The sequence below is a fragment of the Aureobasidium subglaciale genome (genome assembly GCF_000721755.1).
Source record: "Aureobasidium subglaciale EXF-2481 unplaced genomic scaffold scaffold_23, whole genome shotgun sequence".
Classification (NCBI taxonomy): domain Eukaryota; kingdom Fungi; phylum Ascomycota; class Dothideomycetes; order Dothideales; family Saccotheciaceae; genus Aureobasidium; species Aureobasidium subglaciale.
Genome location: NW_013566972.1, coordinates 196,177 through 211,917, shown reverse-complemented (window position 1 = coordinate 211,917; position 15,741 = coordinate 196,177). Strand labels below are relative to the sequence as shown.

The window sequence follows — 15,741 nt, the reverse complement described above, 5'->3', positions numbered from 1 at the left end:
GAATCTCGTGGCATTTTAGACATCGAATTCACGACATCGTAAAATACTCCGTAAATGATACTGTCCGCCAACAACATGGCCTGTTCAGTCGAAGAGTATACATTGCTGCGAGAGCGCATGCTATGTCAGAGATAAACGCAATTCCAGCCAGGTATGGTTGAGACTTGGTGCATTGTAATTTGTGCCAGGGTGATACTGCTCGCATGCAGGCCTCAGCAGCCAAAGAGAGTGCTCAAAAGTTTGACGAGGACCAAGGGCATTATCAACTGCAGCGGCCTCTTTCGATTGCCATAGCAAAGTCATGATGCTGCGAGCAAGGAAGACAGATGATGGCAGCAATAGGAAGAATGATCATCAAGGTGATCGAGAGCCACCTTCCTTCAGCGGCAAAACCCAATGACTTGCATGAACCTGGAGGCAGGGAAGGAATGCACGACACGTCACACAGAATCACGGAAGAGACAAAGAGGGAAAGCATAGATGGGGTGCAATCAACAATGAGTTTTGAATTGCTGCTGCAAACTAATAATCTAAGCCATAAACCCAGATCCCTCGAAGCAACTGCCTCGCCATCATGTTTCATGCAAGGTCGTGACAAGAGAAAAGGTGGTATCGTTAGTAAAATGCTAAACTCATGTGACCTTGAGTAGAACACCGAAGCAAAGAAAAGACGAGCTTTTGGAGACCAAAGTGTCGATTCGTTTACTTCTTGCCAGCCTTCTGGGCAGCTGTGAGGGTGCGTTAGCAATGTGTATAGATACAAGAGGCAAACATGAATCTTACCCTTGGTGACCTTGCCAGCGCCCTGCTTGTCGGACTTGACAACGGACTTGATGACACCGACCTAGAATATGAGAGTCAGTATGGATGAATTGGGGAGACTTATATTCAGTGGAACGTACAGCAACTGGAAGAAGACATGTTAGCGTTGGCAAGAGTGGGAAGGGATCGGATGAGTAACATACCAGTCTGTCTCATGTCACGGACGGCGAAGCGGCCGAGAGGAGGGTAGTCGGTGAAGGCCTCAACACACATGGGCTTGGAGGGAACCATCTTGACGATGGCGGCGTCACCAGACTTGATGAACTTGGGGGAAGCCTCCATGGACTTGCCGGTTCTGCGGTCAATCTTCTCGAGAAGCTCAGAGAACTTGCAGGCAATGTGGGCAGTGTGGCAATCGAGGACGGGTGCGTAACCAGCACCGACCTGACCAGGGTGGTTGAGGACGATAACCTGGGCGTTGAAGCTGTCGCAACCCTTGGGGGGGTCGTTCTTGCTGTCACCGGCAACGTTACCACGACGGATCTCCTTGACGGAGACGTTCTTGACGTTGAAGCCGACGTTGTCACCGGGGAGACCCTCGGTGAGCTGCTCGTGGTGCATCTCGACGGACTTGACCTCAGTGGTGACACCAGCGGGGGCGAAGGTAACAACCATACCACCGAAGATACGGCCAGTCTCGACACGACCGACGGGCACCGTGCCAATACCACCGATCTTGTAGACATCCTGGAGGGGGAGACGGAGGGGCTTGTCGGTAGGACGGGAAGGAGTGTCGATGGCGTCAATAGCCTCAAGAAGAGTCTTACCAGTAGACTTGGTCTTGGTCTCCTTCTCCCAACCCTTGTACCAGGGGCAGTTGGTGGAAACGTCGATCATGTTGTCACCGTTGAAACCCGAGATGGGGACAAAGGGAACGTGCTTGGGGTTGTAGCCGACCTTCTTGATGAAACCGGAGGTCTCCTTGATGATCTCCTGGTAACGGGCCTCGGACCACTTGGTGGTGTCCATCTTGTTGATGGCAACGATGAGCTGCTTGACACCAAGGGTGTAGGCGAGAAGGGCGTGCTCGCGGGTCTGGCCATCCTTGGAGATACCAGCCTCGAACTCACCAGTACCGGCGGCAATGATGAGAATGGCGCAATCAGCCTGGGAAGTACCAGTGATCATGTTCTTGATGAAATCGCGGTGACCGGGAGCATCAATGACAGTGACCATGTACTTGGGGGTCTCGAACTTCCAGAGGGCGATATCGATAGTGATACCACGCTCACGCTCGGACTTCAGCTTGTCAAGGACCCAGGCGTACTTGAAGGAACCCTTACCGAGCTCGGCGGCTTCCTGTAGGTGTTGTTAGACATTGTTGGTGTTGAATGGTTGATATGAGTGGCGAATTGTAGGCGTGAAAATTTTGCGAGTCGGGCGTTGGGTGAAGTCGAGTCCAAGCGCGAAGCTCAGCTCAGCTCGACCCCACCAAACAGCCTGCTCCAGGTGGAAAAGGTGGAAAACGCGGACGATCTTGTCGGAAAAGAAAGCGCTTGATGCTGGATACGAAGGAAGAGGATGGCTTACCTTCTCGAACTTCTCGATGGTACGCTTGTCGATACCACCGCACTTGTAGATCAAGTGACCGGTGGTGGTCGACTTACCGGAGTCGACGTGGCCGATAACGACGACGTTGATGTGAGACTTTTCCTTACTGCACGCAAAGGTTAGATCGTTGCTCCAGCAAGTTAGAGAAGGCAAGAGCGCAACACATACCCCATGTTGATTGATGTGTATGGAGATTGTTTGAAGTTTCTGAAGAGAAGTTAGAAAAAGAAGAGAAGAAAAGGACGAGCAAGTCCAAGAAATAGCGAAGTGGAGCCAGCTCGGGGGGTCAAAGCTTACCAGATACGATTGCTTGATGAACCGTGGTATGAAGACAGTGTTGAGAAGAAGGGCGCGGGAGGGGTGGCCTTTTTGAGTGTGTGTGTGGAAAACGCACTGACTAAGCGAAGAATAGGGCCTAGCTTCAGTTGCCCCGCCAAGCTAGTTTTTTTTCTTTCTCACTTTTTCTGCGGTTGGGAGCCCAAGCGGAGTCGGAAAAAAAAAGTGATGTAACGGATGAGCCTTTGATCGAGCGGTCTATCGTTTTCTTGCTTGCTGTGAACCGCGGTGGCAAAGGTAAACTGCTTTAATCGAGAATTGCTACGTGTATCTTTCACTGCGGTGTCTCAACAAGGCCACAGCCATCCACTCTCACGTGATGAAATGCTCAATGATGCTTCGTAGCTCCATCTGCTGTTCGTGCAGGTGCCTACTTTGGTGGCCTGTAGAGCCGGCCACTACGTAGTGCTCGGTGTACTATCGATAACGCTTGGGCAGCAGTGAGCGCGCAACAGAGCCGCTGCATTTTCCACCCTCATTTTTCCGGCACACCGCTCGTCCCAGTTCACATCTGTATCTGCATCTGCATCTGCACACTTGGGTCATCCCGTTGCTCACGATTTGCCGCTGTGGATAATTAGTCGCGCGTCTAGCCTGGCCTGTTGCTGATTCGCATCTCGTTTCCCATCCCACTCCTATCCACTTTCCTACCCCGCTGTCACCAATGTCTTCCGCAGAAGCTCTCCCCGCCTACAAGCGCGACCTCATCTCGCTCACCCTCTCGTCAAACATCTTGACCTTTGGCTCCTTCACCCTCAAGTCCGGCCGTATCTCGCCTTACTTCTTCAACTGTGGTCTGTTCTCAAAAGGCAAGCTCATCCGCGGCATTAGCGAAGCCTACGCCCGTACTGTCGCCGAGTACTGCTCCGCCCACCCCGAGTTCGAGTTCGACGTCCTCTTCGGTCCCGCCTACAAGGGCATTCCCCTCTGCGCCACCACTGCTGAGAAGCTTGCCGGTATCGACGAGGCCAAGTATGGCGACCTCGGTTTCGTTTACAACCGCAAGGAGGTCAAGGACCATGGCGAGGGTGGTCTGATGGTTGGCGAGAGCCTCAAGGGCAAGAAGGTTGTTGTCATTGACGATGTCATGACCGCCGGCACTGCCATCAGAGAAGCCATCAGTATCATCAAGAGCCAGGGTGGTGAGCTTGTCGGCATCATCGTTGCCCTGGACAGACAAGAGAAGACCCCCAGCGAGGGCGAGAAGCAGGGCAAGCCCGACGACGGCTCCGACAGACCAAGCACCATTGGTCAGGTTCGTCAAGAGACTGGTGTGCCTGTCCTTGCTGTCTTGACTCTTGACGACGTCATTGAGGGTGTCAAGGGTCAGGCTACCGAGGAACAGCTCAAGGCTATGGAGGATTACAAGAAGAAGTACGGCGCAAGCAGCTAGACAATTGAGATGAAGCATATGATGTCGGATACGGCAACCCAAAATAGATACCCATGATGACCGAGAAAGGGAAATGAATGATACTCTCAAAGACTGCTTCGCTCGAATGGCAGACCGCTGCTGGCATAATCTTTGTCGCAATCGTGAAATTATTACCAACATTTCGGATAGTCTCCTCAGATGGAACTGCACATCAACGTCTGCCATGCTTCAGGCTGCAGAAAAGTATACACTGTAAGATGACAGCCTAGGCTGTGACAAGGAAAACACACATGCCATCCGACTTGCGGTGGCCTTGGTCTGGCGGCTTTTTGATTTGTTACGAAGCTGATCTTGCTGGATTACGTGGTGTCGTGTCTAAGTTTTGGTCCCCGTCTTCTAGAAAGCGGGTAGGAGAAGAAAGCGGCGTTCGATAGGAGAAGGGTGTCATGGGCGGCGACGACGGCGTTGTCGTACGCTCAGTAAAATCTGCGGAGCTCGTCGGTGTCCTTGACTGCCGTGTCCCTGCTGACGCTGGCTGAGCACCGTCATCCAAGCCATCACCAGTATTCATAAGCACTGGAGCCAGAGTCTGCGGCGAGCGTGTTGGTGGGCAATCATGGTCGATGGTCTCGATCATGTACTCGTCAAAGCCAGAATCCTGATGTACCGGCGGCCCGAAAAGGACACGCTGATGCCTTGGAGGATCTGGAGATTCTCTTTCACTATCCCGATCTCGCCTCGGCGCTCGTCCATGATTATTGTCAGCTCTCTCGTGTATGGGTGATTGGAACGGCGGGACGTCAGGTACAGAAGGCCTCTCATGTGTCGTATCTATTTGAGGACGATCCCGTGAGCCCTCAGCGTATCCATGGCCTGGAAGCTCTTCATCGCAAACGTATTCACAGGCTGGCAAGCCTTGACTGAGAGATAGGCTAGTGGTGCTGCTAGCTGCAGATCTCTGGCGGTAGCCATGCAGACTCCTTCCTCTATGGGGCATGACATAACTACCGGTGCTGTCAACTCTGTACTCGGTGGATGTCGCTGCGTTGATGAACTGATACGGGTCCGTGGTAGGATACGAAGGAGCAAAGTCGGCTGGCTTTCGTTGTTCTCTTTTAAACTCTTCGACAGCATTCCAGTCAACGGCGGTCGACGGGTCGTTCAATTCCTTGTGAGAATGATGGCTCAAGAGACTGTGTTCAGAACTTCTTGAGTCGATTCGCCGCTTCTCACAGTCTCGCGGGTGAAGCGGAAACATCCTCAATAGCTCCTTCGCGCTTGGTCGATTTCGAGCTTGGTCGTTCAAGCACGCATCGATTATGTCTTCGAACCAATTAGGGACGTCCTGTGCTGTGATACGAGGCAGTCCTCCGGAGCCTGTTCTTGCGACATGTTCGGGCTCATCATCTTGCTGCGCGAGCGCCCACAGAACCATACCTAGCTGGAATATGTCGCTCTTCACGCCGATGAAAATGCTCACCCTTCGACCTCTTCGAACAAGACGAAGAATCTCTGGTGGTTCCCAACCAATCGGACAGCCGCGACGGTTGATGTCAATGATCTTAGCATCGTCTTCGTGGTTGATGACGATATTGGACAAGGTGAAGTCACCTTGGACAAAACCACCTTCATGAATCTCGGCAAGGCCTTGGATGATTTGATGAGCCCATCTCTCCCGACGATTCCATGGCAGAGAACTGCTCGATTTATCATCATAGATGACGTCTACGAGAGCACCAAGCGACGCGAAGGATATTAACAGCCCCTTGACTACCTTCTCATCATCATCGACCACCAGACCATGGAAATCGATTACGTTCTTCGAACCTCGAAGCTCGTTGAGCACCTCAATCTCGTACAAGAACTCTTCGACTGTATCTGGACCTGGTATCTCTTTTTTGATCAAGACTTGATTGTCGACCCTAACCTTGTACACGAACCCGGATATGTGTGACTGGAAGTCAAGCTCGCTTTCGCGATACATGCGGCAGTTTTCGACAGAGTCCAGCGCCGGATAAGGAATGATCTCATTGGTGTCCTCCGTGACGTGAACATGCAGTTGTCCGCCTTCTGTCTCCAGCTTCAGGTTTGTGACGGTGTCGTAAAATTCAATGTCAGGAAGAGACTCCCTGATAGCCTCATAGATGCGTTGATTCTTGTCTCGCTGAAACTTGAGGGACTTTAGGTCTGATTCAAGAGATGATGGTGGTGCATCTCTGTAATCACAGGACACAGTCACTCTGCACCATCGGTTCGGTTGTTGGGCGTATGTGACGAAGAATTTTTCACGATCAGATTTATCCCGAAAGTGCATGCTCAAGTTGAGAATCCACGTCGTCTCGAGTTCAGCTTGTAGATCACGATCATCCAGGAACATAGGCTCAACAGCTTCTTTTAGCCCTGGCGGTATGGTTCTGGAGAGGGGCGACTTGGACAAGTGGTCAGGCCGTCGTTCCCCGGGCACGATCTTTTTGGTATCGAAGTAGCTCTCTGCATGATTATCGGCAAATGGCAAGCGCATATGACTTGGGGTACTGATATCCGGAGCCGAATGAGATGGTGAGATAGCTGAAAGAGATGATTGACAGCATCCGAAGCTCGTTGCTCGAGGCCTCCGTTCTGCGCTCACCGCTCTTCTTTCTGTATCACTGGGTTTGACTGCTAAAAGCCTTTCTCTTCTCCCAGAATTTTGCCTTTTCGAGGTAAATTGTCTTGACAATTCGGGAACAACCTTCTTAGTTTTTGACAAGGTACGGCCGAGCAAGCTGTCTTCCCGCGACCGTGATGGTGCCAGCGTAGTGTCAGGTCGTGCCGAATCATTTCCTGCTTCTTGTGTTGGCGCAAGATGCTCGTTTAAGACTTGCTTTTCGGAGTCTTGGTGTGACGATTCATCAGGCAAAGCAAGATCGATTTCGTCCCTCTTCAGCCAACCGCCAATCCCATGAAACGGCCGGAGAACAGAAGAAGAGCGTTTCCGTGTGGGTAGGTCGCGTCGAGAGTCTGATATATCTTGCTGGAGCGCATGGCTGCTACTGCTGGCAAATGGAAAGAGCTGTGGCATAATGATCGAGCTGACCATTCACAGTTTGCGGCACACTCGTTCATGTATCCGTCATTCAAAAAGCGAAACAGGGTAGGCTAGACTCGGACTAGCAACTATTCTCGGAGACATGCAACGCAAGTCGTGTAACCGCGCGGGTTCATGGTTTATTCAAGTTCCAGGCAATGCGGGGCAGAGGTCGGGTGGTGATGGGGAAGGCAGTGCAGCCTCACACCAGAGAAACAGTCGGTCAGGTTACACAGGGACTGGGAGGCTGAAATACCTCCAGCATACCTTGGCCCGGCCATCTGCAAGACTGCAACTGATGCCTCTTGCAGAAGGTTCACCGGAAAGCGATGTGGTGTGTGTGGAGACAAGATGATCTCCCGACCGGGTGGAATCGAAATTGCCAGCGACGCCAACATCATGAATCGTGAGGCTGGTCAATCATGTTGCTTCTCGATTAATCCTGCCAGCCACCTCGACCGCCATTGTTCTCAATTTCTCGTAAAGTGCAGTCAGACGCTGTCAGAATATGACATGATGCTGAATTCCCAACTCCAATCGGTCATATACACCTGTTGGTCAGTGCCGCAAGCCGTAAGGCGCCTTGAGTGATCTCAATTCACGGCCTTGCATTTTTGCATCTTTCCTGCAGGCATGCGCACATCATGGTCGGTTTGCCATCTCGGTTATGGTTACTCCCCAATCATGCCTTTCTACTGGTCGGAGTCTTGTGTTTCGTCCTCGTTCTACCTGCGACAAAGTGGGGTTGCGCTGGTCTGACACCATAGGAAAATGTATCGAATGCCTGGGTCCAATGCGAAACCGGAACGAATACTCTAGGAGAATACAACATCGCGATCTACTTTGGCGAGATAGTCCGTCGACAACTCTAAGCATGCCACGACAGCAGTGTTGCCCGAGGCGGAGTTGACCATCCGGGGAACAACAGGCGTGCAGCCATAGCGCTGCTTCTATCGTGAGGGACAAAAGCTAGCTCTGCAGTCTTTCTTTTGACACATGCAACTTAACTGCAGTTCCAGACACTGAGAGAAAATCTTCATCGTGATTGCACGACTCCTTTGATGTCCCAGCTAGCCGCCGCAACAATTCATCGCATCAGAACCAAGCCTCAAGTGCAGCTACGCTGCATCAGGATTCAACAAAAAGCACATTCTCGGCCGAAACATTGCGGCTCTAGTCTTTGTTCTCGAATTGAGCCTTCGCGTCCTGTAAGCTCGACTAATGACAGGCAAATCCGTCACAAGATTTTTGTTTTCCAATCAGAGACAACAAGTGGTTTATCTAGACTACTCAGGTCACAAGATTTTCGACCTTGCGATCAAGGCGACATTGAGAAGCATATATCACGGGCAGCCAGCATCTTTGAGCTCTTGCTGGGACGCTGTGAGCTGTCTCTTGCTGGCTCTTAGCCTCGATATGGATACAAAACAATGAGCTACACCGTAATCCCCGGACCGTATAGATTTGAGGTCGGTTTGTAGATGTAAACACACAAGGAGGTCTTCTGACTCCATTTGCAACACCCCAGACGATCAGCGAGACAAACTTACGTGCTTTCAATTCCCTCCAATTCTACTTCTCCCCAACATTCGAAAGCTCTTCCTTGATCTGCTTGCGGCCTTTTTCGAGCATCCTCCAAGTTGCAGACCGGGAGCTTTACCTCGTTCACATAGTCGTAGAATCATCTCGAAGACCCTCAACTCACTACTCTCAGCTCAACGAGACGGCTTTCCTCGACTGACTGAGACTCTCACTCAGCCCGAGGATCACCTCTACTTCTATGCTCAGTCAAACCACTTTACTTTTCCTACAATCGACCTCTTCAACACTTCCATCTCTTTCACAACCCCTTCCAACACTTCTATCTCTTTCACAACCCCTCCCAACAATTTCCTCTCTACCACACGCCCTATCACTTTCCACGCACCCTGGCTATGCGATCACCAACAACAGATTCTAAAGTCGACACAACTGGCAGTAGCAGCCCGATGCCTCATTGTCAACTTCGCAGCATCGACCCTGGCAAGCCACACCATCAGTTCACTCACAAACCTTCTGCACTTGCCTTCTTCTCAACTTCGAACCACAACCACTCGAACATCTCTTACATCACCACGAACCCTACCTCTATCACTCCCAGCCCTTTCACAAACAACCAATCGTTCACACCAGGCAAAAACTTCGCTTCTTACAGCGACATGGCGTCTCAACCTCCTGGGAACAACTACTTTGAGTCCCTCACTCAAGCTCAGCGACAAAGAGAACTTACCTACTGCTACGGAACAGGACAAGCTCCCTTCGCAACTCTCACTGCACAATCAAACATGGCAGATCAATATCCGACCAACCCACTTGGGGACCAGTTGCATGAAACTGGAGGTATGGCTCAGCAACCACTGGCAACATCAATGTATGCAGTTGGTCATCACAACCAGATGTCGGTCAACCCACGAAACACTGAAGTCGCTACGAGAAGTCAACTCGAAAGCCGCGTCGCCAATCTCGAACAACAGAGATTTCAAGAAGACTTGAATGCTCAATTCAGAGATATGCAAGTTTCTCAGTCGCTGCAATATCTTCAGTACGAGTTACTGCAGATGAAGCGAGCCTTTGAGCGCCACATCCCTGAACTTCGCCGCGATCTCTGTGTTCTCGGAGCCAAGCATGAAATCGAGCAGAATATTGAAGCAACAAGAAATGTTCACATTGAGCCGCGTACCCAAGAGCAGAAGCTTGAGTCAGCGATGCGCAATGCCAACTTGATTCGTATTTCTGCTGCTGTGTCTCTACCAGGCAAGCTCACTGTTGAGCAAGCCTCTATTCGTGGAGCAGAACAGATGGAGTCGTTGGCGAAGACGCTTCGCTCCAGAGTTCACCGCGGCGGTGCAGCTTATGTGCTTGAGGCCGAGGACGCAGAAGTGTGGGCGGCCAAGTTGAGAGGGGATGCGACTCCCACTGAGAATTCGACTTCGCAGCCACAAGGCAAGAAAGATCTGTCTTCGGGAAATATGCCTGTGGCGCACGATCTTGATGACAGCTGGGGCGAGGTCCGCGTACCTTCTCCGAGCGACGAAGCTGAGGCGTTCAAGAATGCCAGCGACAGCGAAGCAGCTAGGGATGATTCAAATCAACTCGTCGAAGCCGATCATGGAGTGGAGATCTCTCTCGAGGTAGTTACAGACTACCGAAGCATAATAGCCGTGTCCATGATTTCGAGAAGTTCTTCGTCAGTGATGATCAGAGCATCGTTTCTTTCAGATTCCGACTCTCCCTCCACCACAACCGACAAAAGAGCTCCTGCTCATGGGTCCCCCATCAGAATTACTAGTCCTGGGCCTCGCCGCAGACACGCCTCCGCACGTAGCGGCAGATCGAAGACTCCTTCATCCGCAGTGTCGGTCAAGCTTGAAGAGACGGCCGCCAGTGACTATAGCTCTCCCAAATCTTCTGGCAGATCAGACACACGTCTGTCGATGTCTAGAGGACGCAAGCTTGCACCTCATCAGAAGTATGGCACTCACAAAGCCGGAGCTACACAGATCATGGCTCTCGAGCCAGGTTTCTCTGCCAAAGTGGAAGCGTCTCTCAGCCGCACTGACAGCACTCGTGCAGTTGCAGAAGAAGTTACGGAGGCACAAGTGCCAGCCAACAGAGTAAGAAAGCTTACACCTCATCAAAGACTCACTCCTCAGCAAGCTGAAACATCCGAGACTCCAGCCAAAAAGGAGACAACAATCGACATGGCTACCAGCACTTACGAAATTGCTGAAAGTGCAGAGGCACAAGTACCAGTCATCATAGAAAGGGGGCGTGCTCCTCACCAAAGACACGCTGTTCAGCAGGCCGAAAGCTTAAAGACTCGATCTCCTACGATCAAGACTCCGGCTGAGAGCGAGAAATCAACCATCAGCGCCGTCAACACTCACGAGGTTGCTCAAGCTACAGAGGCACAAGTGCCAACCACCAGAGCCAAGAAACTACCACCCCATCGTAAACACATTACACGACAAGTCGAAGCTCCCAAATTACCAAGAGCCGAGCTTAAGAAAACTGATGAGGAGAAGGCGTCTTCCTCTGAGACAGTAGGACCGGAGTCTAGCTCATTTGAGAGATTTGGATCGAGAAAGATGAAGGAGCATATGGACCGCAGGGCGGCCGAAGCTAAGATTATACAGATCGCTCTTCGTGATGAGCAGGTCGTAAATCAAGAACTGCAGGAGTCAATCTCTCCTCTGGACATTGCCACTCAGGTTGACGGGAAGGATGCCGCTGCAGACCAAACTTGGCAACCTGCCTACCTCAACGAGCTTTCTTCACTGTCTGCCGAAGAACTTGAAGGCATCCCATCAGTCGAGAAGATGCATCACTTCGATCGCTCATTCATCCTCAACCACCTCGGCGGATCAAGATGGCTACCGTCTTTCTATAGCATCCCTGAAGATGAAATCACCCTTCTCCCAGGCCGTGGCTTCTATCTCCTCGAAGACTCTACAGAGCCCCTTGCACCTGCCACTCCCGGCTCCCACGGTAGTCTCCTCACACCAGTCCTCCGCCTCCCAGACGCCGATAACCCAGACGCTCCAAACCCATCAACCATGGAGAACGCCCCTCTATTCCTAAGGCAAGGAGACGGCTACATCTACTACGGCATGTACACCTACCTCCGCGCCGACCGCCTCGACATCGAACGCTGCAACCTCACAATCCCTGCATCCGTAAAATCCTTCTGGGCCGACCAACTAACAACCTCCCAACGACCAAAATGGGTAACCGAAGCCCTACAGAAACATCTCCTACCTCAACCCCTCTACACAGGCCCCCTCCCCCACAACGCAGACGACGATAAAATCTCCCTCGCCCTCTCCACTCATCTCTCCGCCATTACAACATGGCACAAAGACACTCATCTGAAAACCTCCTTTTTACGTCCCGAACACATTCTGGCTGCCTTTGAAGCTTCAGATATCGGGGCCGAGATGCCAGGGATTAGGTTTTGGGGCTTGGGGTTGAGGTGTGAGGGGTGGGATGAGGCGTTTTATAACATGATGGTTAGGGAAGAGGGGATTTGGGAAAAGGAAGGGAAGAGGGATGGGGAGGGGGAGAGGGGGAGGAAGAGGGATATGTTGTGGACGTTGAGGGCGAGGAGTAAGAGGCCTAAGAAGTGGTAAGGGAAGAGACTATTCTGCCTCTGAGACTTTCAGTTGCTGACATGACATTGGGAAGGCATTGGGGATGGAGCATGCTCATTTGACAATGAGATGATGCGGACGCTGATGAGATCTGGATCCTTTACCGACATGTCATTATCGACTTGACATCACCTACAACATAACAACCACCACCATGGAGATCAACAAGGCTGTTCACGAAAGAGCCACAGCATGATTTCTTACTCAACGAGGCTTCTCAAAGGCCTCGTCATCTGTACAACATCTCACAGACACATTATGCATTTCTTTGGGCATCAGCAGAAAGCGACATCTCAACTCAACGAAAAGATACACCAGGCAAAGGGGAAGGATAATTTATCAGTTCATTTCATAATTACAAAGATCAACGAAGGAGAAAGCAGCGTGAGCTCACCAAAAAAAAACAAGTCCCACGAGATCCGAGAGTGACAGAACGCCCAAGAAAAACATCTACAACCAAAGGGCGAGAAAAAATGCTGCCATGACAGGACGAGAGAAATGTGGCCGTTCCCATTTCCTTCTCTTCGTTTTCCAGAAAAGAGAGCCTGCCTTGTAAAGTAAAACGCCAAAATATGTATACCCCATCCACAACTCTTGCATTCCATCATCCTGCCATTACATTCCCATTCTCCTGGGACCAAAGTAGAGCAACCCACCAATACCAGTAAATGTCAAACCCATCCACCACCAGCGATCGGGGTTCATGACCTGACTTTGCACGCCCATCTTGAAATTCGTAGGTACCTCTCTAGTCATGTCGCGCTTTACTTTCGAGGTGGGTGCGCCGGCCGCGACGGTAGGGTTGAGGGTTTGCGTGGGCAGCATTTGAGGGGGAGAGTAGACGAGGTACATTGGCTGCATGATCTTGCCGTCGAATTCTGTGAGGTCGAGGCGGCCGATGCCGTGGTAGGGGTCTGTATAAACGCGGTATGCCTTTTGTCTTTCGTTAGCATTTGCTCTTGAGGATGATCGATCAAGGTGTGGTCGCATACCTTCATCTTTTCGGTCGTGTTGTAGCGAGTGTAGATGGAGTTTTTGTTTAAGCAGGGTTGCGACAGCAGTTGGCGACCGTCAACGGCGATGGGTGTCATGGTAAGGGAACCGTCGCTGCCAATCACGTAGCTGCCGTGCTGCCATTGCATAATAGCTCCAGGGCATGAAGGGTCGGCAGGGTTCGAAATAGCGCGGTAGTAGGCTTCCTCGTAGAAGCCATCTGATGTGAAGGAGTATGAGATGCCCGGTCGCGAGGGCTCGATCATGTTGTCGCCGACGGGGTCGTAGAAGCCCTGAATGCTTCGTTAGTGTCTTGTTTGGCCATGCTGTATAAAGACGGTGAATCGTACTGGACCAGTCAAGGTCTTGTTGGCCTTTGTTGCCCATGTGCCCACCAAAGTGGCATCGACCAGCTGCGCCGAGCCGACATGGGCAAAGGCGAGCGTCGCCGTGAGGGCATAAGCCGAAGGAAGTCTCATTTCTGTGGCGCTATTCGTCTTGGGGTGTCTGTGTAGTTGGCGGGTGTGTATAAGTGGACAAGGGTATCGTTTGGTCGTGTGTTCTTGAACAAGGTGCGGGCAAACAGAATAATTGATTTGGAAACCTTGTTGAGAGAGATGTTAATACAATCAAAGGACGACGACGCGCTTGGCAAGTTGGCAAGCCTCAAAACACGGAGAAGGGAGAGCCCCTTCCCGAAATAGCTTCCCACATGAAACACCCAACTTGACTCTTGCAGCTTCTTGTCAAAACGTCGTCGATCATTTATCAGAGATCACATGTTATACCAGTCTCTGAGACCATCCGCCACTGCTCGTGCTGTTCAGACCATCAAGACTGCTAGAAGAAGTCTCTCGTCTCAAATGTCGTCAACGAATCTAGACCTGGGAGCTGAGTCTCAATTGTCGGAAAAGAAAGCCGTGAGAAAGCAATTGCACAGCCTCTTGTCTTCGCTGCCGTCTGATTACGTCCAACGTCAATGTCTGTTTTTGCCGTAGTTGTATTACTCTCTCATGGTCAAACTGACATCCCGTAAGCCATCAATGCCACAAAACTTTTGCTCTCATTGCCTGAGTACAGAAATGCTCGTTCAATCAGCATCTTCATGTCTATGCCTTCTGGAGAGATCAACACCGAAGCTCTTACCAAAGATGCCTTGACTGCGGGCAAGCATGTGTTTGTGCCGTATATATACAAGCCCAAGCAGCCTCGTCAAGATGATTTGCCTACCTCTATTATGGACATGCTGCAGCTTGCTTCCGAGGATGACTATGCCTCGCTTCAGCCCGACAAATGGGGCATTCCATCTATACCGAAGGAAACTGTTTCCGATCGCGTGAGTTCGTTCGGGGGGAAGGGCCTGAGTGATGGAGCTGTGCCAGCGTCAGATGCTGCAGGTCTAGATGTGATCCTCATGCCATGCATGGCTTTTGACCAAGACTTGAATCGCCTTGGACATGGCAAAGGTTACTACGACAACTTTCTCACAAGATATTGCTCTGGTAAAACGACGGATGGACAGAACAGAAAGAAACCGTTTTTGGGTATGTACCGACGCCTTTTTAGCATTTTTCAATAGTGATCCCTCCTGACCTCTTGGAACTCTAGTTGGATTCGCGCTTGCTGAGCAGATGCTTCCTTCTCAATATCGTCTGCCGGTTGATTCATGGGACTGGAAGGTAGATGCGGTGGTGCTCGGAGATGGCGGGTCAGAGGCCAGATTGGTGAGGGCTTGATTTCGTGGTTGGCCGCTCAGATTCAATGGCGGAGATGCAGAGCGGCTCCCATCGCTCTAGACATTCGTGATGATGAGAGAATCGGTCAAGCTCATAGAGTCTGGATGAGAGCAACGTTGTCGCCCTTGAGGAGGATTTGGCCTAGCAGTACAAGTCAGTGGATGAAGTAATGCGTGTCACGCTTAAGGGTGAGCATACCGAGAAGTCTTCTCGACTCTTCCGGGTCAGTCTTTGTGGGCTGCTTGACCTCAATGGCATCGTCGACGACCAGGTTCATGAACTCGTCAAAACCCTGTGATGTTCATCAGTATGCGCCCCAGTAGATTGGTGTGACAGCATGACGCACTCTGATGGTTCCCTCGATGCGGATGCCCAGCTGTTCAAACAGCCATATCGAGACCTTTGCGCGAGTCTGAAGGAGCTTGAAAATGTAGTTGATTGGTGGCAGCAGCACCTTTCCACCACCTCCGCGTCCGCGTCTCTCCATCTTGTTTGAGGTCTGGTGTTGGGTGTGAGGTCGAGATATCGGGTCGCAACGGCTTTGGCTGAGTCGTACAATGAGACTGGGTCGAGGTGAGCAGTGGGCGAGGTAAGATTGTGGTGATGAAGTGGATGCGACACGGTCTCGTCGCAGCGCTGCCTGCACGAAGGCCGACCAGGCGCATGAGCTTT

General features: G+C 51.4%; 7 protein-coding genes across 7 annotated transcripts; 3 read left to right on the top strand and 4 right to left on the bottom strand.

The window, feature by feature from the left end:
• Window positions 1-702: 702 nt before the first annotated feature.
• Window positions 703-2,546, bottom strand: AUEXF2481DRAFT_48016 (uncharacterized protein; the record flags this gene model as incomplete). Its single annotated transcript, XM_013485235.1, has 6 exons — window positions 703-728; window positions 784-844; window positions 903-907; window positions 966-2,121; window positions 2,353-2,479; window positions 2,542-2,546. 6 exons carry the CDS (start codon window positions 2,544-2,546, stop codon window positions 703-705), a joined length of 1,380 nt encoding a protein of 459 aa, XP_013340689.1.
• An 827-nt stretch (window positions 2,547-3,373) lies between these two features.
• On the top strand, window positions 3,374-4,102 carry AUEXF2481DRAFT_68935 (uncharacterized protein; the record flags this gene model as incomplete). The annotated part of the gene is made up of 1 exon (XM_013485246.1): window positions 3,374-4,102. One exon carries the CDS (start codon window positions 3,374-3,376, stop codon window positions 4,100-4,102), a length of 729 nt encoding a protein of 242 aa, XP_013340700.1.
• A 319-nt stretch (window positions 4,103-4,421) lies between these two features.
• Window positions 4,422-6,605, bottom strand: AUEXF2481DRAFT_7899 (uncharacterized protein; the record flags this gene model as incomplete). The annotated part of the gene is made up of 1 exon (XM_013485167.1): window positions 4,422-6,605. The coding sequence occupies one exon, from the start codon at window positions 6,603-6,605 to the stop codon at window positions 4,422-4,424; it is 2,184 nt and encodes a 727-aa protein (XP_013340621.1).
• A 2,217-nt stretch (window positions 6,606-8,822) lies between these two features.
• On the top strand, window positions 8,823-12,425 carry AUEXF2481DRAFT_436246 (uncharacterized protein). Its single transcript, XM_013485285.1, has one exon. It carries the CDS (start codon window positions 9,086-9,088, stop codon window positions 12,317-12,319), a length of 3,234 nt encoding a protein of 1,077 aa, XP_013340739.1. The 5' UTR covers window positions 8,823-9,085; the 3' UTR covers window positions 12,320-12,425.
• A 230-nt stretch (window positions 12,426-12,655) lies between these two features.
• AUEXF2481DRAFT_43296 (uncharacterized protein) lies at window positions 12,656-14,121 on the bottom strand. Its single transcript, XM_013485219.1, has 3 exons — window positions 13,684-14,121; window positions 13,333-13,626; window positions 12,656-13,273 (listed from the first exon to the last, which is right to left on the bottom strand). The coding sequence occupies exons 1-3, from the start codon at window positions 13,810-13,812 to the stop codon at window positions 12,956-12,958; spliced, it is 741 nt and encodes a 246-aa protein (XP_013340673.1). The 5' UTR covers window positions 13,813-14,121; the 3' UTR covers window positions 12,656-12,955.
• Window positions 13,673-15,409, top strand: AUEXF2481DRAFT_436487 (uncharacterized protein). Its single transcript, XM_013485284.1, has 3 exons — window positions 13,673-14,314; window positions 14,371-14,877; window positions 14,942-15,409. The coding sequence occupies exons 1-3, from the start codon at window positions 14,113-14,115 to the stop codon at window positions 15,067-15,069; spliced, it is 837 nt and encodes a 278-aa protein (XP_013340738.1). The 5' UTR covers window positions 13,673-14,112; the 3' UTR covers window positions 15,070-15,409.
• AUEXF2481DRAFT_7895 (uncharacterized protein) lies at window positions 15,161-15,556 on the bottom strand (the record flags this gene model as incomplete). Its single annotated transcript, XM_013485166.1, has 3 exons — window positions 15,161-15,210; window positions 15,268-15,361; window positions 15,416-15,556. 3 exons carry the CDS (start codon window positions 15,554-15,556, stop codon window positions 15,161-15,163), a joined length of 285 nt encoding a protein of 94 aa, XP_013340620.1.
• Window positions 15,557-15,741: the final 185 nt, after the last annotated feature.